Raw genomic sequence first — 23674 nt, 5'->3', positions numbered from 1 at the left:
CGAGGCTGCGCGGGGCGGGCTCAGCGCTGCCAGGGCCGCGCGTTCTCCGGCCGGGGCGCTGACGGCCGCCTCCGCCGCGCCGTTACTCAGCACAGCCGGCGTCCGCACGCCCCGCCGACCCGGGGTGTCCTGTCCGCACACCCTGTCTCCCGGCGGTCGGGAGAGCGCGGGGCCGCCGAGCGGAGCGCCAGGTGCAGGTAGGGGCTGTCCTCCCCCGGGCGGTGTCCGGGTGACCCGCTGCCGCCGTGTGTGGGCGAGTTATTTCCTCCTCGCGGGTCCGTCCGCGTCTCTCCCCGGCTCGGACCCACGGCCCGTCCGCGCCGCCGGCGCAGGCGTGTGGCGGCCCCCGGGGCGAGCGGAAAGGCCCGCGGCAGGCACCGGCGTTCGYTCACAGGGGATTGCGGTGGGGCTTTGGTCTCCGGCACGAACCGGGCGGGGAGCTACCGGCCTCGGCCATCCTCCCGCGACCCTGTCTCGCTGGGGTCGGGGGTCTCTGCGGGTGTCGCCTGCCTCTGGGGGCCCGGGCTCTGTGGGTGATCTGTCCCGGCRCTCCCGTCTCCCTGGTCTTAACCTGGGCTCCTTTGTTGGAAATGGGCGCCCTGACTTGTGACACGCTTGTTGAAGTCTGGCTTTTCGCAGCTCCAAACAGTGCCTTTGAGTCACTGCTGTGGACTTCGGAACCTTTCTCAGATGCAGACACCTGAGGAGTTAATTTAGTTCCCGCCAGCCTGGTTAAATGCATTCCTTCAGCTTCTGCTCTTGAGGTGACGCTGGCCTCAACATTGCTCTCAGGTATTATTAATTTCAAAATTTAAAGTATTTGCTTAGAAATGAGCTAGGAAAGTTCACGACTGCGGAAATTAGAATAGAGCCACCTGAACGCAGAGCGTTATTAAGGGCGGAGCGCCGTGTTGTTGGCCGGCCGGCCTGCGCGGTGAGGCACCGGGCTSAGGCAGCTGAAACACGGCGGGGCTTCAGCCGGCCAGCGGGCCCGTGGTTCTAGCCGAGCAGAGCCGGGGTGCAGAGCCTTGCTGGGAGCATGCTAAGCATTATGTAATCGACTTAATCCCGCAGTTGTCTCTCTGAAGCCTTGAGAGGGTTAGTTTGTTCTTCAGGTGATAAGGAATGTCTGGATTTCTAAGCTAGTGTTTCCTGTATTCCCTTTCTTGCCACTGTGCCATTAGGTTTTGATATCTGCAAAGTTACCAACAGAGGACAAATAATATCTCTGTATGCAAGTTAAGACAGATAGAATTTGTGAGACTAGCAGACCTGTTTATTTGTTTCTAATCAAATTAACTAAAGTGAAGTTTTGGCTCCATTAGGCTTCTCTGTTTTCMTGTGGCATGCTTTGTTCTTTGGAAGCTACCTTAAATAGATACTTCACAGTGTTTCTTGGTATAGGTTCTTCATGATTGAATAAATTATTTTGTGGTGTTTTCTGGACTTACTGTGTATTCTTCCTTAATATTCCCTTAATCCTTTTATGTGATRCTTAATCAGACACGTAGTAAGTTCTTTTCACTTAATATTCTGTTGCTTTAAGTATTGAATTAGTTAAAGGATGTTCATGTCCTTCTGTTCAATTTTTAATATAATGCAGATGTTGAAATAAATATGTGTACTTCAGCAGTGGTTTGAACTCAAGTTTTCATTGTGTTCAATGAAAGTGTGAGTAAAAATTCTTTAGAATTTCTTGTTTCAGTAGTATATAATGAAACAACAAACCCACAACCAAAACACACACAAACAGCAATGGAACAAAAAAAMCCCAACAATTAAAATATCTTGCCCGTTACAGTTAGAACAACACTTAAATTTCCAAACCAGCAGCTATTTTTACAAGTTTGACTTTGTTCTTGTGAATAGTCTGTATGAAATARGCAATTTAATTTAAATATGAAATTAGAATAATTTATATTTAATGTAAATATACGATTTCTAGATAAGTGTCTGTGAGGGTTGGGCTGCTTTTGAGACTAATATGTAGTGAAGTACTCAGAGATGTGAATAATAGGTTCCACTTTCTTGTTATGATTTACATAGATAGGAGGACAGGAATAATTGCTTATATKAAAAAAACCTACATTTATGTTACCCTAGGAATCACAAGATAAATACCTGAGGTTTTCTTTAAGATTAAATAAATATTTCCCCCTTTTTCTGTCTGCCTTTATGAGAAGGCTAATTGCAAACAATAAATTGAAATCACTTCTTGTGGGCAATTTTACATTTGTAATTTTATATGTTAGTTCTTAATTCATAAGAGAGTTAAGGAGATAAAGTTGATAAAATGCTCTGACTTTTGTTTTAAAAGCTATCCCAGAAAGGGTAAGTGATAAAACTTGAGTCTATTTTATTTCTTAGCCTCTATTGCTGCAATAGAAGGGTTTTCTGCAGTTTCTTCCACAGAAGTTTTGTACTTCATTCCTGTGAAAATGCAGTATAATTTTAAAGGAGATGTATTTTTATTTATTGTGCTCTTAACATTGTATTTTACTAACAGTAGGAACTCTGTTTGCAGAACAGCACTGGCATTTTTATTACTGCTGAAATGTCAGATGGAAGGTGAGATAGTTGTCTTGTGGGGATGTGTTGATCTCAGACTCTGATGATGCTGTAATAAGCACAGAGATTTACATCATGCATGCTCAGAAGGTGTTATACTACACCTTAGGTATTCACAACATATCTTAGTCAAATGAGTCCCATTAAAGTTACTCATCTGTACTTGTGGAACCATATGCTTAAGGTAATCTGTGGTCAGAGTTGTTTTTACCTCAGCTTCACTAAGAGTCCAGATAAAGCATACACCCAGCCCATTCACACACTCATGTGAATACAATCCATCACAGTGAATGACAAATCAGTTCCAGTATAATAGAAACATTGTTTGCRTTTAGTTGGAACTATTCTCCTGTGTAAGTTCAGTAGGTGTTGTGTGTCAAATTGGTCCAGTTAGTGACCCGCTGTTTTTCTTGGGTATTGTTAGTGAAGAAAGCAGCACATATTTATTTTAAGTTAAAGAATTGTTATTAGCCATGATTTAGTTGGAGAATGACTCTGGAATCAGAATCTTTAGTTTCAGTAGGCATATTTTCCATTGGATGGATTAAAAGATCAATATGTAAAACCTTCATTAGACTAGCACAGGGGAGAAATAATACTTAATCTGTGGTCTTCAGCATATCATTTGCCATATCTGGTGACAGCCCATTTTTAGGACATTTAAGCTATCTTGGGGGACAGTACTACCACATGAGCTGATTAACTGTGGTTTACTGCAGTACTGCCCTGCGTGTGAATCCCACAGGCTRGCTTCCAGTCATCTAAAGTTACTTTGACAAATAGAAAATATTTTCTGATTGAGGTCGTATTTGTTGTATTTCTGGGCTGTTTATACTTACAAATAATGTAAGCACATGTTCTAATTCTTTCTGGCACAAGGATTGGGAAGAAATAAAAAATTCTATAGCTATTGTTGTATGCTGGTATAGAGCGCAATCTGTTGTTCATTTATACCTCACTTTTGGAAGTACATATTTTTAAAGATTTTTCACAAAAAAGTAATAATCATCCACTTAGAATTAAGTGAAATATCTAACTTTGCCTTCAGCTTTTCTGAAAAGGTAGGGAAAACACATGCAGAAGAGATTGATTTAATAATTTCTGATAAAAATAGAAGAGGTTTTGAGTATTGGGTTATAAGTACTTGGAAAAAAGCATGGTGAGGCATCACAGATGTTTCTTTGGACTTGTGTATATGAACTTACTAAGTAGAGGTGAAAGAAGTTTCTTCTTTGGTGCTCATAACTATCAGAGAAATAAAGAAGGAACAAAAGGTCCATTCCAAAACAATAGGGTTTTTACTGTACATAAGACAACCCACACCTTTTGCTAGAAGTYAAACTTCCTCCATAGATTACTTCCTTATCCTGACTTGTGGGTATAAATCAAACTTAATGTTCACATAATCTCATCTGACAGGGATGAKTTATTCAAATTTGAGTGACTAATTATGCTAATTGCATAGATACATGAGGTTATTGTTACTTCAGCTGGGAGGAATATGGTCCTTTATTCAGGATCTTCTTTAAGAGCCTATCCACCTTCTTAGGAGAGCTGATCAGTGCTTCCTGCAATCTCCTCTAAACTGGTAATGTTGATCTCCCATACCTAAGCATCTGTGGCTTCCCTCTGTTTTGTAGGCTAGAGACCTGGGGTGAACACTCCTAGCTGCAGTCGCCTCTTTTTTGTGCCTTCTTTTTTTGTAGTATTCCAAGAATACTCATGCTGTTTGTCASACTGTCTCGCTGTGCCTGTTTATGCTGCTCTAAAAGTGTGCTCCTTGTAACATTGTATGCAGCATGCATCCATACTCTACCATTATAAAGAGACAGTTCACACATCCAAAGTACGGATAGTTGTTTTGTGATCTRTGTTTTTGCATCAATATCCTTGAAGCCTTTTAAAAAAGAAATTTACACATGAATGCTATGCTTCTGTACAAATTAAAGGGTAAGATATGAAATAAAATCTAAATATTGTCAGGTATCATGGTCAGGAGTAAGCTTTTATTGTTGGATGACCCTAATATTTCTGTAACAGCATGGTACTATAGACAACTGGAATCTGCTTGTTTTGTAGCTTGAGTCAAAGCTGGTGTGTGAAAATGTGTAAGTGTTTGTGTTCACAGGGAACTGTCAGGAGATGAGCGTGAGACCTGTAGATAGATTTGGTATGAAAAGGTTGTTAAAATTAAGATGAAATGTCAGATGCCTTAACATAAGGAAAATAGTGTAAATCTTATCTTAGGTGTTCTGTTTTTCAGCAGGGTACTTGTCCAATTATATTGCTTTTCTGTCTCTAAGAAAAGGTATTGCCACAACAAAGGATTTCCCCCCCTTCCCTTCTTCCTGCTCTAAATTAAGAGGACACCATGTCTATTTTAAGGGCACCTGTGTCTTTACCTAGCTTTCTTTAGATGTAGGTGTGGTTTKTTTTTTTTTTTCTCCCCCCACTCTTAAAGCCAATGCTTTTAATTGGAGCTACAGATCATATTCTGTTAACAAATATCTGTGATAAAGCATTTAATTCAGGATATTTTTCTTAAAGCATGAAAAGACTCTGCAGCTGGGTCGTTAATACAAACCCAATTCCTATGTGCAGTACAGCTAAGAATTTCTTTGAAGGCTTCGGAAATATTTATGTCAGCAAGTATGTGGTGCAAAGATAAGTTTATGGCTACATTTTAGTGCACGAAAGCTCTATGGTGTTTGCTAAGCCAGAAGCATCATCTTGTTTTGTCTTCTAAGTTTTGAACCTCACACACCGTTCATACTTCTGATAGTGCTTGCAGAGGCCCTTACCTCATGATTGCAACACATATGCTCTGTATTTAGGAAATTTTGCAGTGATTTTGGCTGCAGAAATCTGCATGCCCTTAGTATACTKCAACTCTGCAGCATATTTTAATTGTTCTTTATAACATACATATTTATCAATGGGAAGAACTCTTTCCTTAATGTCTTAACATGAGGAACTTCATTTCCTCCAAAGAAACTCCAAAACTAATGCTTATTTTTTCCCTGGGTAGTCATGTTTTACTTTTGATAGCTGTCAGGGCTTTAGAGTGATCCTCTTTAATCATATTGTGAAGTAACTAATAATATAAAATTAGATATTATATGGAAATACACATATATGTACTTAAATATGTATTTTGTTAAAGTTAAAAAATTATGCATTATTTTCTAGAGGTATTGCATTTACATTTTGAGTTGGATTATTTTTAATATAGGATTGTACCTGGAAACTGATACCATTGTCTCTTCCTGTTTCAGACTAGAAGATGAATAATCTTTCCTTTAGCGAGCTGTGTTGCCTGTTCTGTTGTCCACCATGCCCAGGGAAAATTGCCTCCAAGCTGGCATTCTTACCTCCTGATCCCACATACACACTGATGTGTGATGAGAGTGGTAGTCGCTGGACTTTACATCTGTCAGAGCGAGCAGACTGGCAATACTCTTCTAGAGAAAAAGATGCCATTGAGTGCTTCATGACTAGAACATGYAAAGGCAACAGGATTGCCTGCATGTTCGTGCGTTGCTCACCRAACGCCAAGTACACTTTGCTCTTCTCACATGGAAATGCTGTTGACCTGGGTCAGATGAGCAGCTTTTATATAGGACTGGGTTCACGGATTAATTGCAACATATTCTCGTATGATTATTCCGGATATGGTGCAAGTTCTGGAAAGCCAACAGAAAAGAATCTGTATGCCGACATTGATGCTGCTTGGGTGGCTCTTAGAACGAGGTAAGACATTAGTTGCCATTTTTATTTACCATATGCTTGACAAATGGTTTTATTTTTTGTGCATTGGTAGTTTAAACAGCAGTGCTGTATTTTAGAATTAGAAGCTGACTGGTCGTGCCTTGTGCTGAAGGCATTGTCAGTATTAAGCGGGATCAATGTATAGTACTTACATACTGGAAAAATTGAAATAGATTTAAATTTAGTAAGCTGTGGTTTAGTCGTKGATGATTACAGAATAATCCCTATTGTTAAAATTTGGAATCTTCTCAGCTGCAAAAATTCAAAAGTTGGAAAAGATCTGTAATTGATTTTTCAGTAACTGACACACTGTTATGATGTGGATGTGAGAAAACGCAGGCTATTTCTTCAKATAATTTCCATCACCTTCTTTTTTTGTAGGGAGGGGCAGAGTAAAAGCTGGTACAAGAAAACTTGGTGAAACACTGTATTTCTATGTGGTGTTGAGATCACCTTTGTTTCAGAATTTCCACTAGCAACTACAGTATTTCCAAAGAGAAAAACWTTTTTTTTTTTTAATATAGAAAATTATCTTCACAAAATATAATGTTTGGGAGAGGTTGTGATGGATCTGTATAAATACACTTTGGGAAAAGAAARGAGGAATTTGGAGCAGTGATGTTAACTCACCAGAATAAAAGTAGAACAAAAATGGACAAGAAAAAAATGCGAATGAAAGAATGTTGCTTCATCAGTTTCTGGGTATGCCTCTGGGTTTGTGGGAGACAAAATAGTAAAATGAAAGGCTCTGGATGCATTCACTGAAACTATACCAAATGAGTGCAGCTTCTCTATTTTGAGAGTGTTTTTCACCATAATTTGTTCCATTTAGATCAATATTCTTCTCATGTTACAAATACCCAAACTACAAAAACTATTTTATAAAATAGTGTGCAATTGTAAGAATAGTTGCTCACCAAAAAAATTATCATTGTGTATTTTACACCAAAAAGTTGTAAAAACAGGAAGGGTCTTGTTATGGCTTGATGGTTGCAACTTGAGCATCCTGTTTAATAATGATAGTATTAGGGATATGATAGTGTAAGAACATGTAGACTCTAAATCCTGGAGCCTGTTAGTTGTCACAGTGAGTTTAGAACTTCTTCAATGTAGAATAAATGAGTGGATTATCCCTTTTCAGTGTTTTAAATACATGCGCTGTATTGCATTTCTTTTACATTATAACAGCAATATGATTCTGCTTTTCAAAGAGGCATATTTTATTCATGTWTTAAGGCAGGGAAAAGCTTATTATCATAAACCTCATTCAACCACAGGGGACAGGTTTTCAGCCCCATCTAGTCAAAACATGTATACTATGTTGTTAGATTAACTTTTGATGTTTATTTTTATTACAGTGGAAAGTTGAGATATGACTGTTTCATAAGCCAACAGCTGAAAAAGGTACACGGTTGACTATGGTTTGTACCTGGTACATAACCTGGAAGTTAGCTGCTTGGTGAAATAGTCAGTAACATTTACCTAAAGTCTGATGTGGTTTGTGGACAATGTGGAAGACAGTCTTGAATTATTTAGATGTAACAGAAAATGGAAGAGAACTAGAAGGTGAAACCTGATACTTTATGTCAGTTTACAGGCTCTGTTTTATAAACTTATTATTGTCTCTTCTTCCTCATAATGGAAATATGATGGTAATTTGAATTCTCACCTTAATTCTTAAACAATGAAGTGTACTTTCTCTAAACAAAAAAGATAGTTTATAATTGGTGGGACATAGGCTAATGGCTTWAAACTGAAAGAGGGTAGATTGACATTAGATATAAGAAAAGAAATTTTCTGTGAGGGTGATGAGACTGGTTAAGGTTGCCCAGAGAAGAACAGGTTTCCCAGCAAATTGTGAGCTACTCCCCCATCCGTGGAAGTGTTCAAGGTCAGGTTGAATGGAGCGTTCAGCAAAGGTCTAGTGGAAGGTGTCTTTGTCTGTGGCAGAGAAKGTGGAATTACAGGATCTTTAAAGGTCCCTTTCAACCCAAACTATTCTATGATTGTAATGTCCCACCTAAGCATGCTCTTTTCTGAGCAGGTGGTGTTGGGGACGACGTCTAAATATATCTTAGAACTATTACATATTCTTACTTTCAGGAATTACCTCACCTCAGTTCTTTTTTTTTTTTTGTCTGCCTTTTTCTTTTTTTTTTTTTTTTTTTTTTTTTTTTTTTTTTTTTTTTTTTTTTTTTTTTCTTTTTTTTTTTTTTTTAGTTTTTTTCACCTACTATAAAAATTAAGTAGTTTTGTAGAGTGTATTCTATATAGTGGTTGCGTTGGTCTGTCCAGCTTGTGGATTTCACAAATGTGAAATATTAATTGAATTCATTCTACTGCTGAAAAAAGAGGTTTGCGTTTGCTGCAACCTTCATTCACTTTCGTAGCATAGCCTAATCTGTCAGTGTCACACTGGCAGCCTCTTTAACATTTGTAGCTAATTCTGCAAAAACAAATTATTTCAACAGATTGTTTGCAGGATACATGTAGGTATAGCTGGGACTCCTTGGAAATTCTTGTTGATGAGATGAGATAAGAAAGGGACTCTAGAMTTTTAAACTGTTCCTCACAGTTTGTGATGTGAAAAAGAATCAAGAAGTTACCTTTGAAAGTTGATCACAGTTACTCATAGCTCCTTGCATTCCCTGTTCTGAAAAATGGGATCATAGAGCCCAGCAATAAAAGGTGTTTCGATGTGGACTTAATTCTACAGTCAACAAACTACAGTCTGCTCATGGTAAAGCCTTGCTAGTGTCTTAGGTTTTGTATCTTGGAAKGACAATCCACTTACTCACCTGTAAATCAGCACAGCTGTCTAGTGGGGTCTGGACACCTGGGTGAAATACTCTGGAACTCATATTGAGGGTGATGATGAGATATTGCTGTGAATGTTAACATTCATGTAAATGAATACAGAAAGCTAGTTTGGCAGCCTATCAGAAGAGGTAAACAGCAGATGCTGAGTTGTGTCTGTATTCTTTACTTTCTTTGAATATTTTAATAGGAAGCAGTAGCTACAGTAGCTACCTGTGTGGATGGTGGCCATGAAAGAAGGCAGTGTGATTCACTGCCTTCATCAGGTTTGTAAAAGTTGTGCATTATTGCATATTCATGTGCATGGGACTATTTAAAAGCTGCAAGTGAAGACATTCTTTTTCCAACTGTCATAGCTACCAAGTGTTGAAATATCAGGAGTCATTTTGGGATACGCCTATTTTCTGCTGTTCTGCTCTCTGAAGGCTTTTGATGACACTCTAGCAAGGGTGGAAAGGTTTAACCAGCCCCAGGCAAATGCAGAGTAAGTGGCGCTCATTCAGAAACCTCTGAAGACTTGCCAGAATTGCCTCATGACCAGATTTACCTGTAAGAAGCCAGAGCCCTTTCATTGTTGCTTATTATGGACTGTATAATAATTGAAAAATTGAAGGGTACATCTCACTATCAAGTGATATGTCAAAGTGGATAGAATGTCCAWAATTTGATGAGCCAGGTATAGAAATAATATTGAATCTGTTGGGATGTTGGCTAGAAATGTTCATTTCACAGTACACAAATTATCCTTTTTTTTCATTTTGAAGTGGCAGGGGTGAAGGAGAGGGTTCAACTAGAATTTGAGGTACCATAACTTTGTACATTTGGAGAGGAATTGAGCTTTGATTAAAATTGATAGGAAAAAGTAGCTCAATTATCATGGAAGAGAAATCTTGACAATGGAACAAGCATATCAGTAGCGTTTTAAAGTTTAGGAAAGGCCAAATTGTCATGAGAGAAGCAGAGAAGGTGTAGTTTGTTGATTTTATGTGGACRATAGGCTTGCCTCTCATAAATCATAGTTCCATTTTTCTTCTCCCAGTGTAAAATATTGCATACACAAGAAGGGGAACATGACATCAGTTGAGGAAGTGCTGCATGCTCTGTATTAATGGCCTGGAATGTTGATAGTTAAAGGTGTGGATAGTGTTCATGCCCTTCATGTTTCGCAGCTTGCAGCGGTAATTTCATATGTTATGCCCATAATGACAAAAGATTCTGAAGGTACATTGAAAATTCCCTCAGGATGTTCCCCCTTGTTCAACGTGCCCCAAGTGCTGTGTTGGTTTTCTAAATGCATGTGTTGCCATGGCTTCACAAACAGTAGCTTCTCTAGAGCATGTAGCAACTCTTAGTGCAAACCTAAAGAGGTCCTATGGAAAATGTACCCTTCTAAGGCTGATTTTATCTATTTCACAATTGCAAAGCAATTTTTGTGTTCTAGATCAGGAGCAGTAGCTYGAAAGTAAAAAACAAATTACTTTGTTTCCTGTAGGTRTGTCCAGATAATAGCAGGTATTTTTAAGAGCCAGATGGTGTAGCTTGGTAATTTCTGCTGGGATTTGTTTCTTAAAGGTAACTGAAGTTAAAAACAAAGAAAATACAAAAGAAACAAAAAACCCTACCTACCTTGTTATAGCCAGACAGGCATTTCATAGTCTGCATATTGCACATCATGGTAATGTGGTATATATCCAATGAAAATATAGAATAAGGTGAATATCCAAGCTAAGTGATGTAGCAAAACCCCCACAATATCCAATTAAAGTGTTCGAGGAAAGGTCAGACACCACTTCAAGCAATTTGGTTTAGTTGAATATTCCTTCCCTAAAACAGGGGCCTGGACTATATCTTATTCCAAGCCAAAATGTTCTTTGATTACATGAAGAGAAAAGAAAAAAAGACTAGAGGACCACCACTAAGATAAGCATTTAGTAAAGGACAGAAAAGGTCTTGTTACAAAGACAAAAATATCAAGTAGGTAGTGAAAGAGTTTATGTTAAAGCATGTGAAAAYCATCACAAAGGAAATAAAGAGAATATTTCATTGTTGTTTAGCAGTTCTTTTCCTACCAGAAGCTGAAAAGATCAGGCCCAGAAGGGCTTAGAGTTCCCATGTAGGACCACCGAAGAGGATGCTGTTTTAATTAGCGTAAGCTTGGGCCTTGATTCCAAACAGTGATCTGATGGGACAGTTATGACAATACTGACTTGCTCCRTCCTCTAACCCACCAGTGGCATTGCCTGTCCCTGAAGACAGGGTGCACAAAGGAGCCCAAAAGTAGTTGCTGCACTACTCCCAGAAAATACTTACTTTGTTTCTTTAGCTAATTGTTAAAGCCTAATGAGGGGGCACTCGTTGCTGCGGCTGCTAGTAGGAAAGTGGCTCTTTCCTGTTTGGCAATAACTCAGCTTCTTAGTGACAGTAAACCTGTGATTTAGCGTGGTGATGAGGCAAAAATTTGTGAGTTCTCCGATTGATACTGTGTCAGGAAGCATATGCAAACACAGGTACATGTAGTTCTATGTCAAAATTGCTCTTTAAATTCCATCTGCTTTCCAGGCAGGTAACCTTTAAGTGTGTGAAAATAAAGTATTAATTTGGTCTTGAAAGGAATTGAAAACTCAATTGCTCTGGGAAAGAGAAAGATAGTGTAGTCAGCCTTTAAACTGCAGAAAATACCTATCAAATTTTGTACCAGATTCTGCCCAGAATAACTTGTAACTTAGCAAGAGTGCTTTTTCTGAAAAGGTACATCTATGCATAGCTACTTTCAAGGTTTTGTTCCAAGGTCCTTTTTGGTGATAATGGCTTAAAAAAAAAAAATCCCTGAAGCTAAAAGCTTCRTTACCTTCATTACCATCATTACCATCACCCCCAAACTGAAGGCCTGTCTGTGCTGACACAAGTTATCTAAGATTACTTGAGTGGACAGCAGTGTTCATATTAGTCCTGTTATCAACATAATGAGCTTTCAAAGATAGCAACAATTTTTACAGCATGTCTTTGACCTCTTGTAACCAGAAGAACTACTTGAAGCATATGACTCTGTAAGTGTCACGTTCCCCAAATGGCCTGTACTTACAAGGCACTGATTAAGAGAACAATGTTACTGCCACTTTTTCTCTTGATCAGACATTCCTCCTTTGGGAGACCAAGTGTATAGTCAACTGATAATTTGATAGAAAACTTCTTGGAGCTTAATAGGTATTTATGGGTCTATCTAAAAGAGTAGACAATTTTTATCAGTACGGAACTTAGCAACAGTTACTTTTTCAAGATTTTTTCTGATTCAGGTTGATAAAAGTGATACTTTTAAGAGATAGCAACAGAGGGACAGTTGGGCTCTTTCTTTTTTGGAAACATTTCAGAAACCTGTTGTGTCAGGCTTGTATGGCCAAGCTTTGGTAGCAGGGGGTCTACAGGGGTGCCTTCTGTGAGAATCTGCCAAAGGCTTCTTCCATGTCTGGCAGAACCAATCCCTGCCAGCTCCAAAGATGGATGTGCCACTGGCCAAGGCTGAGCCAATCAGAAATGATGGTAGTGTCTCTGTGATATTTAGGAAGAAAAAAACAAAATCATTGTGCAGCTATAATTGTTGCTGGAGAAGATGGAGTGAGAACATGTGAGAGGAACAGCTCTAGAGATGTTAAGGTCAGTGGAGAAGGAGAGGCAGGATGTGCTCCAGGCATTGGAGCCRAGATTCCCCTGCAACCTGTGATGCAGCCCTTGGTGAGGCAGCTGTGCCCCTGCAGCCCATGGAGTCCATGGGGATGCAGAGATCCACCTGCAGCCTGTGGGGGAGTCCATGTCAGAGCAGAGGGATGCCTGAGGAATGAATGTCTGTGACCCCATGGGAGACCTGTGGAGAGAGGAGCCCACACTGGAGCAGCCTGTCCTTGAAGGACTGCACCCCATGGAAGAGTGACCCATGTGGCAGCAGTTTGAGGGGACTGTTGCCTGTGGGATAGGCTCAGAATGAGAAGTTCATGGAGAACTGTCTCCTGTGAGAGGGACCCCATGGTGCACCAGGACTCTTCTCCCTTAGCTGAGTGAGAAAGAYCATGGGATGAACTGACCACAACMCCCAYTCCCTGTCTCCCTGCACTGCTGGGGAGGAGGTGGAGCTAGAAAGGAGAGGGCATGGGGGAAGGTGTTTTTAAGGTCTGTTTGACTTCTCATTATCCTGCTCTGATTTTGTTAGTAATAAATTCAATTAATAACTCTGATTCTAGCTGGTTTTGCCCATGATGGTATTTGATGAGGGTTCTCTCCCAGTCCTTATCTCAACCCATGAACCCTTTGTTAAATTTTCTCTCCCCTGTCCCGCTACAGAGGGGAGTGAGAGAGCTATACTGGTGTGTGCCTGGCATCCAGCCAGGGTCAGCCCACTATACTTGTACAAAAGGAGAGGGAAGACTAAAAACATCAGCTGTTAATCTCTGTTAACCAAGCTGCTTAGAGTTTGTTTTTTGGGAGGAGGGGGGTTTATTATTTAGGTTTTTTTCCCTCTTCAAGCCAGAATATTCAGAAGTCTTCTTTGAACCACCACTTCAACTTATTGACCTCATTATTTCAGTTTACAGATTGCAAAACATATAGTTTCTGATGGGCACTGTGTGACAATCTACTAGACTGTGATGGAGAAAGGATTACTTTAATCCAGATATAGTAAATGCTTTTCTTGTCTTATTTTTTGTAGACATCATTTATCTATCTTTAGGCTGAAAGAATTTGATAAAAAAAAATAGGGGAAAGAATAATGAGAGGAGAATATATGTTCCAAAATACACCTTAAAGTTGTGATTTAAATTCCTGTGCAATGCCCATATATTGTAAAACTCAATATCCAAGGAGATAAGAGTGTGATAATCGACAAGGTTTATGATTTGAAAACTGTTATATCAAATGTACTGTGTGAACTGCATGCCATAGAAATGATGCAAAGTGTCAGATGTTAATGCAAGTTTTGATCAGATTGTATGGGAAGGAGGGAATCCATACTGTACTTTCAGAATGGACAAATTGTAAAAGGATAGGTGCTGAGCTGTTCTCAGGTGTTTCAGAAGAGATGCAGAAATGGTAARGACCACAGATTTGCTTTGGTTTCAAAGCTTTAATTTATTGTATTTTTGCGTGTTGGAGTTCTGAAAAAATCTTGTTAATGCTTGAAATTTCTTCTTCTTTGAGAGCTGTTTTGAGATGGAGGACCTGGTAGTAGTTCCAGGTTGGTGATCGAGTGTTTTAGGCATCCTAGTTTTATCACGATGTAATTACAGCTCGAAACTTTTTCTAGGAAACACTGATAGTAATTAAATAGTCATGATACAGTATTCCTGTGTCAGACAGAGACTGTCTCTGCTAATACTTTAATAGTTTTTACGTTTCACTCTATCAGAACCCAATTTAAATAAACAGATTAATATTAAATAGACAATGTTWGATGTGAACAGTGGATTTTAAACCAATTTAGCAAGTTACTGACATGCCTAATGAATTCTGCCACTAGTACGTAACAGGTAATACTACAATCCTGAAATCTTCRTAGATACGTAATTTTTTATTAACTGTATAATATACTGATGCAGCTTAGGGGAGGTTTTTCTGGCTTATTGAAAAGTACTTGAGGGTTTGGGGGCAGCTGTTTTGTTGGTTGGTACACATGAAACATCTTTTTTCTTAATGTTCCTGAGTTTGAGTCTTTCAGACTTTACTGATTTTAGTGTTTGATTACCTATACAGTTACATTACTGTGCAGTTACTTACCTATGTTTATACGGTATTGGAGAATTTCTCATTACTTCTGCTCCCTTGATGATTGTACTGGAGGTATGCAAAATGCACTGATTTGATAAGTTCAATATGGGTATGGGTGTTGTTACATAGTGTTGACAGAGAAGGTGCATGTGTTTATTGCAGATGAGGGAACAGGTATACTTTCCTGCACTTGATTTTAACTTCATTTAGGGTTAGAGTGGCAAATATCAAGCTTACCTCATCCTGTTCCACAGTGATGTTAGGCTAGGCTGTGTATAGATTTTTCATAATGCATGAGACAAATTATTTGGGTTTGGGGTTTTGGGCTTTTTTTGGTGGTGATAGGGAGGAGTTGGTTTGTTTGGCGGTTTTTTGGGGAGGGCGGTTATTCCTGGGTTTGGAGTTTTTTTGTGTACAGCGTTTTCTYGGGTTTGTTTTTAATGTGATGTGATATCCCTTCCTATTCAAGGTAGTTCCTTTTCCAAGGAATATAGTGTTGCACTCTGACTTGTGCTAAGATTACCTGGTTAGTACAGGGCAATGTGTCAGCAGCTCAGTTCTGTTGCGGGCACTGTTCCTGGACACATTGCCGTTCACCTTACAGGCTTTCCCCATGTTATCTGGGTAGCAATTCCTCTTTCTATTCACACTAATTCAGTGAAATACATTCAGTCTGACTTGTGTAAATGTTAACTAGATAATTCTTTTGTTTACCCCTGTTAATTGCATCTTACTAGGAGGGAGGATTTGACTTCAATTCTATATTCCCTGTTGGGCTGTCTTTCTTGTGGATTAGGTTGATAAGAATAGGCATCTTGGCTGTTACATGGATTGCACAATATTATTATACTGACTTCTGTCAGTATGCGCATGCTTTAAGTCTCACTGAATTTATTAACTATTACCAGCTTGCATTGTTCATCAAGTATGAGAAGAATAAAGTTGATCAAATATTTGCAGGCTTGATTGTCCTTCATTTGATAATAACCAGATATAGTAAGACTCTAATCAGTTTTGTGTTTTAGGTTCACTGGCATTAATCGTAAAGACTTCAAACTAGTATACACGTCACACTACATTCACAAATCCGTATTTTAAAAAAATTCAATATCATTCAGGCATAAGGAAAAGAATTACTGCAAATAGAGGGTAAATAACTGTGTGTTTTAGTCAGGAATGTCATAGAACAGACTTGCTTGTTCTTCAACCAGCTCCTGTTAAATAATTTATTCYCTTCTGAAGGTTTTCGTCATCAGAAATTCTTATTTTGCCTTGCTCTGTAGGTTTATTAGTTTCACTTTATATGTTATATATATAAAATACTGTTATATTCACAGCTACTTTTTTAACGTATTTTATTTTCTAGGTATGGAATCCGCCCTGAAAATGTGATTATATATGGCCAGAGTATAGGAACTGTACCATCTGTGGATCTTGCTGCTAGGTATGAAAGTGCTGCTGTAATTCTTCATTCTCCACTGACCTCAGGAATGCGAGTAGCTTTTCCTGATACGAAGAAGACGTACTGCTTTGATGCATTCCCAAAGTAAGTTGTAGGATTTTTTTTTTTTATTCAGCATGCATTTTTCTCTATTGCATAAGTTTTCAACTAGAGAAAAAAGTAGTCTGGCAAATTCTCTGGAATTTGTTTCAAAGATTTAATAAAATATTTGGAGAAAAATCAGTGAATAACATCAAAGAGGAACATTTGATTTGAAGAAGTTTACAGAACTTTGTAAACCTTCTAGGTACTTTAGATCCCTAAACATTTTTGTGGATATCTGCAAAGAAGTAATTAATTTTCCTATACATAACACATAAATCCCTAGTTCTAAAAAGCAGTTCTATCCAGTGAGTCTTAGTCTGGATTATTGTGAATAAAGTCTTTTATAATATGTTTCTGTAAGACTGGAAAACTAAGTAGATCTTAACTGAAGAAAATTCCTGTCATGTATTTCAGAACTGTGCCATTGTTTTCATAGTTACAATCTTTTTCTTACAGCATTGATAAAATTTCTAAAATAACATCTCCTGTTTTAATAATCCATGGAACTGAAGATGAAGTAATTGACTTTTCACATGGCCTAGCATTATTTGAGCGTTGCCAGAGACCTGTAGAACCACTGTGGGTAGAAGGAGCGGGCCATAATGATGTGGAACTCTATGGACAATACCTTGAAAGATTAAAAAAGTTTGTGTCACAGGAACTGGTGAACTTGTAACTTCCGTTGTTTATTTACATGTTTTTTTCATTTCACTGCAGAACTGCACACCTTGATAAATATGTAACTTAAAACCTGAATGTTGTGTTCTCAAATCATTTTGGTTGCCTTCATTAAATACACAGGTAATGATTTGTCAACATAATTAATGAAGGTTTTAATGCCAGCATTATGAACTGGGATTACATGACCATACAGTCAGACTTGGCAGTCCATATTTCTTTGTGTGAGATTTTTTCTTCTGAGATCTGAAGAAAAAAAATCACAAGAAGTACTGTAAGAAAATTTAATTACATAAAACCAAATGCTGTAAGTGTTGCCAAGTGCTTTAGCATATCAAAAACAAGTTTATAAATATTTTTTAAACATCTCAAAGTGTACTGTGACTTACTTTGTTGCACAGGTGTAACTAAAGAACAGAATTCTAAGGAGTTGTTCTGTAAAAATGTAATAGCCATTAATTTTGAGCAAATACTAATGTATGTAATAGAATAAACAGTCACTGGAAATTACCTATGCTGTGTTATAGGAAGATGGGGATAAAATAGATACCTTTTACCATATTTTTCATTTCTTTTGTGCTTAGTTTTATTTTAGTTGTTTTTTACTCATGTTGTCCCTTAGCTTTCAGAATAATAAAATGTACCCACTTGTGTTCTCAGGAGTCCTAATCTTGCCAAAATAACACCACAAGTTATCATTGTTGTAATGCAGGTATCATTCACATCATTGCTACTGAGGCCACAATATACCTCTTTGAAACCAGTAAGACTTTTAAAACCTAGAAGACTTCTTGAACCATGTAGTTTTAAACACTGATTGTCTAGAGACACACTATGTCATTAAGAAGAACTTTGAAGTTTATCCAATCCTGTAATAAACAGTTTGCAAGTTTGCAGTTGTCTGATCATGTTTAGTTTTGGATGTTTAGTGTAAAAACCTACTGTTTCTTGAGTATTGTATGGAAATTTTACTAATCAGGCCTGGGTGGGGTGGGAGGAGTGGCAGGAAGAGAATATTGACATTTTTCTGTTAACTCAAAGTCAAATAAACATTCCCTTGAAAATGTGTTTCCCTTGAATGCATTTTGTGTGGATAAAACTATGAAAGATAAACTTAATTACATGAAGTCTAATTGTAAACAAAATACTCCAACAATACACACTGTGCTTCTAAGGCCTTATGTAATTTAATTGTTCTGCTTGTTTTATGTGCTTGAGACTATTGTATACTTAAATGTAGCTTTGAATATTGTGAACACTTTGGTTAAGATGTGTTGATTAATAGTAAACAGTATTCCGCAAACTTGTAGTTCTTCCTTTTTTTTTTCTTCAAAGAAATCACAACAATTGCTTACAGTATCAAAAGACTTGGCAATTTCCCATTTATTCTAGGAAATCTGACATCTGAAGCATTAATGCATTGCTATGAATTGCTAGCACATTTCTTTATCAGCAGCTACTGTTCTATCACCCTCCCACCCCCATGCCTGACTTTAGTTCTATTAGCCATTTAGCATACAGACTTTCTGCGGCAAAGCTACTTGCAAACTTCTTTCTATAGTGAGTTCTACTATTGCCTTCTTTGAAATGAAAAGGGTTTCTCATCTTGTGCACTTTGGTGAGTTAATTGAGAAGAAAAAAAATTTGTTTTCAAGCAACCAKGTTCTTGTTTGTTTTTTTGGTCAAGTATGCTTCATTGAATTCCAAAATTCAGAGTATATTCAGGAACAATAAAATTAGATTTAAGGATTTTCATCCCAAGACTTTCAGATACAGGTGTGTAACTCGGCTTCATTACATCATATTTAGGTGCMTAGTTTGATTTCCTTTTCTTACTACCTTGCAGCCATTATCTTTGTTGTAGATGGAAATCACTACTATTTAATGTTTAAGTATTTTCTCTGTGATGAATGAAGCCTCTTTGGAGATTCCCCTTCATGAATTCACAAATAAAGAGTGTTGAAGTGCAATGTTAAGTGATACGGATTGGCTGTAYTTTGGTTGCTGCATATTGCAGGCAAATAATCAACTGTCGTGACAGGAACTGATTGTGACAGGGAGTATTATGGCAAGCTGTAACTGAAAAAGACAGAAAAGCAGCTTTGATGCTTTTGTTTCTGTGTTTTGTCAGTCAGTCTTCAGTATGTGCAGCTGTGTTGGATTACAGTGGTGAGTAGARATTCTGGTCTCTTGCACCATTTAGGCATGTTTAATAATTTCCAGTTTATTCTGATTTATATTTTACACTTGTATTTTTTCAGGTGAGTTGTATTACTTGAAGGAATTAAAACAAGTTTTAGGCACAGCCTAGCTTGTGTTGCAGACTGTTTTGGCAGCATACTTGTTACTGACAGAAAGCAACGCTGAGCTGTTGCAGTGATGAGGAAAACATTTGACATCCTGATTGTCTTATCCTTTTGCCATCGTTTTAGTGAAATTGACAGTGGGCTGTTGTTTAATGTTATAGATGCAATTGTCTTCTGATAAACAAGAGTTGATTCAGCATTCATTGAAAAGACAATGTCTGTGTGTTAGGGAAAAAGAAGAGCGGTTTGTGAAACTCGTGTTGTCATTCTGGGTTTGTTTTTCATGCTTTAAGAGATGTATTTAACGGTAAACTGTCTTGATTTCAGTTCTGGGAATCTTGGCAAATCAACTTTGAAAACAACTTCATACATGAAAAATACAAGATTACCTTCTAAGAATGGGGTCTCTTTGTGACATGTTCTGCTGTTATATTTACAGCTATGTGAAACTCCCCAAACTCCCCTCTCTTTACTGTCTGCTTCTGGCAGCAAAGAATTTATCTTAAAGTCAAAAATAAGGAAAATAGTGTGTAAGTAGGGGGCTGATTGTTTGAAAACTGTGAAAAAGCAGGTGGGGGGGACCCTAGTGGACTACAAGCTGCCCATGAGCCAGCAATACACCTGTACACCAAAGGCGACCAAAGGCTTCATAGGCTGAGATTTGCCAGCAGGTCAGGGGACGTGATCCTGCCCTCTGCTCTGCACTGTGAGTGCAAATGTGTATGAAGTGCTGGGTCTAGGTCTGCATTCTTCCGTAAGGAAGATACGGATGTACTGGAGCAAGTCCAGTGCAGCTATGGCTGAAGGGCTGGAGCATCCATGATTGGAGGAGATGCTGGGGATGTTCATCCTGGGGAGGAAAAGGTTTGGCAGATATTAAGTGTTGTGTGTGAGTATCTTGGAGCGGGAGTGGGGAGAGCTGGATACTCCCCATACTGCCCACTGAGAGGGCAATCTGAAATTGGAAAGCAATTTTTTTTTTTTTTTTTTTTTTTTTTTTTTTGTGAGTAAGATCAAGTGCTGGGACTGACTGTGGAGTTCTCATCTTTACACATAGTCAGAACTCAGCTATACGCAGCTCTAGGCAAACAGCTACAGCAGACCCTGCTCKGAGCACACGAGTCAGACCAGATGGTCTCAAGGGTTCCTTTCAGCCTCTGTCAGTCTGTGCACACCAGCTCAGAAGTGGCGACTGTTTAGTTAAAAGAATCACCTTCATTTGGTGTTCCCTACTTTTGCTGCTTAATTTTTAAGCAGCAGCAACACTGAATACCTCTGTGGAAAGAGCCCTTTTTCTTTTAGTCCTGACACCATCACTCTTCAATGCGCTGCTGCTGAGGCAGACTCATACCAAATTTTATACCACAGACTGTCATCAGAGATCACAGATTGCTACAGTGTACTACAAAAGGAAGGTTGAAAAGCTAGAAGCAAAATATAAACATGCTATCTGGAAAAGAGAAAAAGTGCTTGAAAGATACCTTAAACACCATCAAAGATGGAAATGTTGCTTTGACAACCACTATTATGTTATGAGATTGGCAAGCAACGGAGACAATGAAGATAGGGTTCTTTTGGGTTATTTCAATAAAGTTGGATAATAAGGTTAATTCTACTTCACTTGAATAGTGTTTGTAAAACAAAAATAAAAAATTTGGGGGAAGTCTGTCATGAGCTAGTAACTGTCAGGTTTCACTCACAGAATAATTCACAATCAGATAATTCTGATTGTTGAAAGTTAATGTGAAAACCCATTCAGCTTAAGTACCACTAGATTGAAAGATAAGCATGATACAACCTTACAACTGTTGACATATAGAACTTCATAAGCAATCTGAGTTGTGAGATTATTAATTGTAAAATAGCCATACGTTTCCGTAATAAATGCTATCGTATKATGATAATAATTTGTGACGTATATCTTCACTTTTTAATTTCTCAGTTGTTTTCTTTCTGTGAAAGGAAATAAAATACTAACAAACATCAGGTAACATGCTAAGGAAAATRCTTTAAAAAAGAAGACAATGTAGAAGAAGTTGTCTTAAAAACATATTACTCTTCCATGAGTAAGGGCCAACAGTAAAAAATTTTCTCAGCATCAGCTTTTACCCAGAGGTAGTAGTAAGGTGTCTTAGTCTAATAATGTATTTCAAAATAATGAGAAAACCTCAAATGGTTTTGTTGCTTAGAAGAGGTTTTGTGGTTGGTAAAGGAGACATCGTAGAAAAAGTTGTTAGTGTTTAATTTTCAAATTTTTTTTGCTTGAAAAAGGCAAATAGTTTTCTAACCCTCAATGAGCACTGCAGAGAAGACATGAAAGATGTTGATGAGATCGTAAATATACTTTCATCTTAGGCTAGAAGCTGTGTGCGCCTCAAGCAGGTAATTGTGCCTTGTCTCCTCGAGCACTGGGTATATCCATGTGAATGTAATTAGGCTGTCATACATTCCTTATTTCCAAAGCCACAAAGGTTTTTGCCTGAAGTTGTCTTCTGGAGTCAGGTAAATGGTGGATTGACTAAAATTCTAAAACTGAGCTTATGCCAAAGATCCAAATAAGTCTTAAGCTAGAACAGCATTTCAGGCCATTTGATCAGTAACTCATCGAGTAGMTCAAGGGCACATAATGGCACTGCAAGTCTTTCTCCAGCACCTTAAGTATTGCAAAAGTGCTTAGTTGAGCAACTCATCTGCTTTTAGAGGTCATGCAGTCTAAGTGCACTTTAAATGTAAATGTTGTAAGGCATTCTAAGGAGAACGAGGAGTGTGTGGATAAAAATCACCAGCAGCTTTGTGAGGGCATTACTGATTTTGGAGACACATATGATGCATTCGGAATTTGCCCCAAGTATTTATTAAAATAAGTTTGCTTGTTCCGTTTGGTAGACGCTGCATACTCTTTGGAACAGGAACAGAACTATCTGGTCTCTGGTTTAAAACGGCCGTCAGGGTGGTGCTGTTTTGTTATATTGATGGCAATGTTTTGATTCATTAGAAACACATTCACAAAAGATTTGGGTGATAATATATAAGTACTAATGAYGCATTGTGGCTTTCAGACCTTTCTATTTACCTCTTTATTTTCTTTCTGGCTAAACCTGCAGTGTGCAGCACAGAGAAAGGCAGAGTATTGCATGCCTTACTTAGGAGAGTTCTGTTTGTATTGTAGTGTCATTTATAGTTAGCAACAAGATTTAATAAAAGTTGCTCCCTGTCAGAGGTTTTTTGGCTGCCAAAGTGGTGGAACACAAACCACATGTTGGAACCAGAACAGGAGGGTAGACAAAGAATGCAGCTTTGAAAAAATGTGTGAGTTCGTTTTCTGCTGTATTTGTAGAACCCAGTGCTCTCTGCCCATCTTAGCAGGTGTGTGATAAATAATGTGTCATTATGTTACTTATGATTCCTAAACAAAGAATGTGTGTCTTGGTTTAAGACCATTTGGAGGAGAACGCTCTGCAATGAATTGCCTCTCTGTAGGTTCAACCAATCCCTTTCCACCAATAAGGAATGAACACAAGTAGATGCGAGTGAAAAAGTAACAGATAATTAACAATGGGGACAGCAACAATCAAGCAATAACAGCAAATAACCACCAGATCCAAAACTGCAAAACCTCTCAGACTCCACAAAACAGAGACCCAAAATGCCAGAAACACCTCGCAGGATGACACTCCACAGCCGAGTGTGTGGTTCAAAGGACAAAAAGGAAAGGTGGTGTCAGTCTTATCCCATTGTCCCCCTCCACTCTGCTTTCCTGCAGCTGGAGCTCTGGCTGGTGTTCTGCGGATCAAGGGACAGAAACCTGCGGAGGAACTTGGCCTTTCTCTCGGCAGGGCATGGCAGGAGCAGTCAAGGCAAGGTGGCTGGGTTGGGGTGGCTCTGTAGTCTTCTCTCCTAGAGCGGGGACCGATGGATGTGGACCAGCTTGCTGGAGCAGGACCGTCCCTGCTCGGTGCGGCAGCGACAGGCGACACCTGTGGGATTTGCCTCCATGGCAGCTCAAAAATGTCAACTGCAGACTCTGCAAGAAGAGGGCAAAAAAAGCCAAAAGAGAACCCCCAAAAGGAAAAGGCTCGGCATAAGCAAAGACGAGGAAGCCAGTGAGCCAAAATCCACGAGGCAAAAGGGGATGAGCTGCCTGTGAGACCCGACTTCAAAAGCATCTGTGAAAACAACCCCCTACTCCCAGCTTCCCGGCTGCAGGGTCTGAAAGAGGCAGGAACAATTCTGGGCA

General features: G+C 38.7%; 1 protein-coding gene across 2 annotated transcripts; it reads left to right on the top strand.

Moving 5' to 3' along the window:
- The first annotated feature begins 6 nt into the window (after positions 1-6).
- ABHD17B (abhydrolase domain containing 17B, depalmitoylase) lies at positions 7-18195 on the top strand. Of its 2 annotated transcripts, XM_057372550.1 has the most exons (5): positions 7-197; positions 640-792; positions 5844-6318; positions 16274-16453; positions 16910-18195. In XM_057372550.1, the coding sequence occupies exons 3-5, from the start codon at positions 5852-5854 to the stop codon at positions 17127-17129; spliced, it is 867 nt and encodes a 288-aa protein (XP_057228533.1). In that variant the 5' UTR covers positions 7-197; positions 640-792; positions 5844-5851; the 3' UTR covers positions 17130-18195. The 2 variants fall into 2 exon arrangements, with proteins under 2 accessions (XP_057228533.1, XP_057228541.1); XM_057372558.1 differs by lacking the exon at positions 640-792.
- Positions 18196-23674: the final 5479 nt, after the last annotated feature.

This window comes from Malurus melanocephalus, unplaced genomic scaffold, assembly GCF_030028575.1.
Source record: "Malurus melanocephalus ecotype Western Australia unplaced genomic scaffold, MMel_1.1 scaffold_7, whole genome shotgun sequence".
NCBI classification, from domain to species: domain Eukaryota; kingdom Metazoa; phylum Chordata; class Aves; order Passeriformes; family Maluridae; genus Malurus; species Malurus melanocephalus.
Note: the sequence above shows the minus strand (reverse complement) of the source record. Positions and strands in the feature narration are given on the sequence as shown.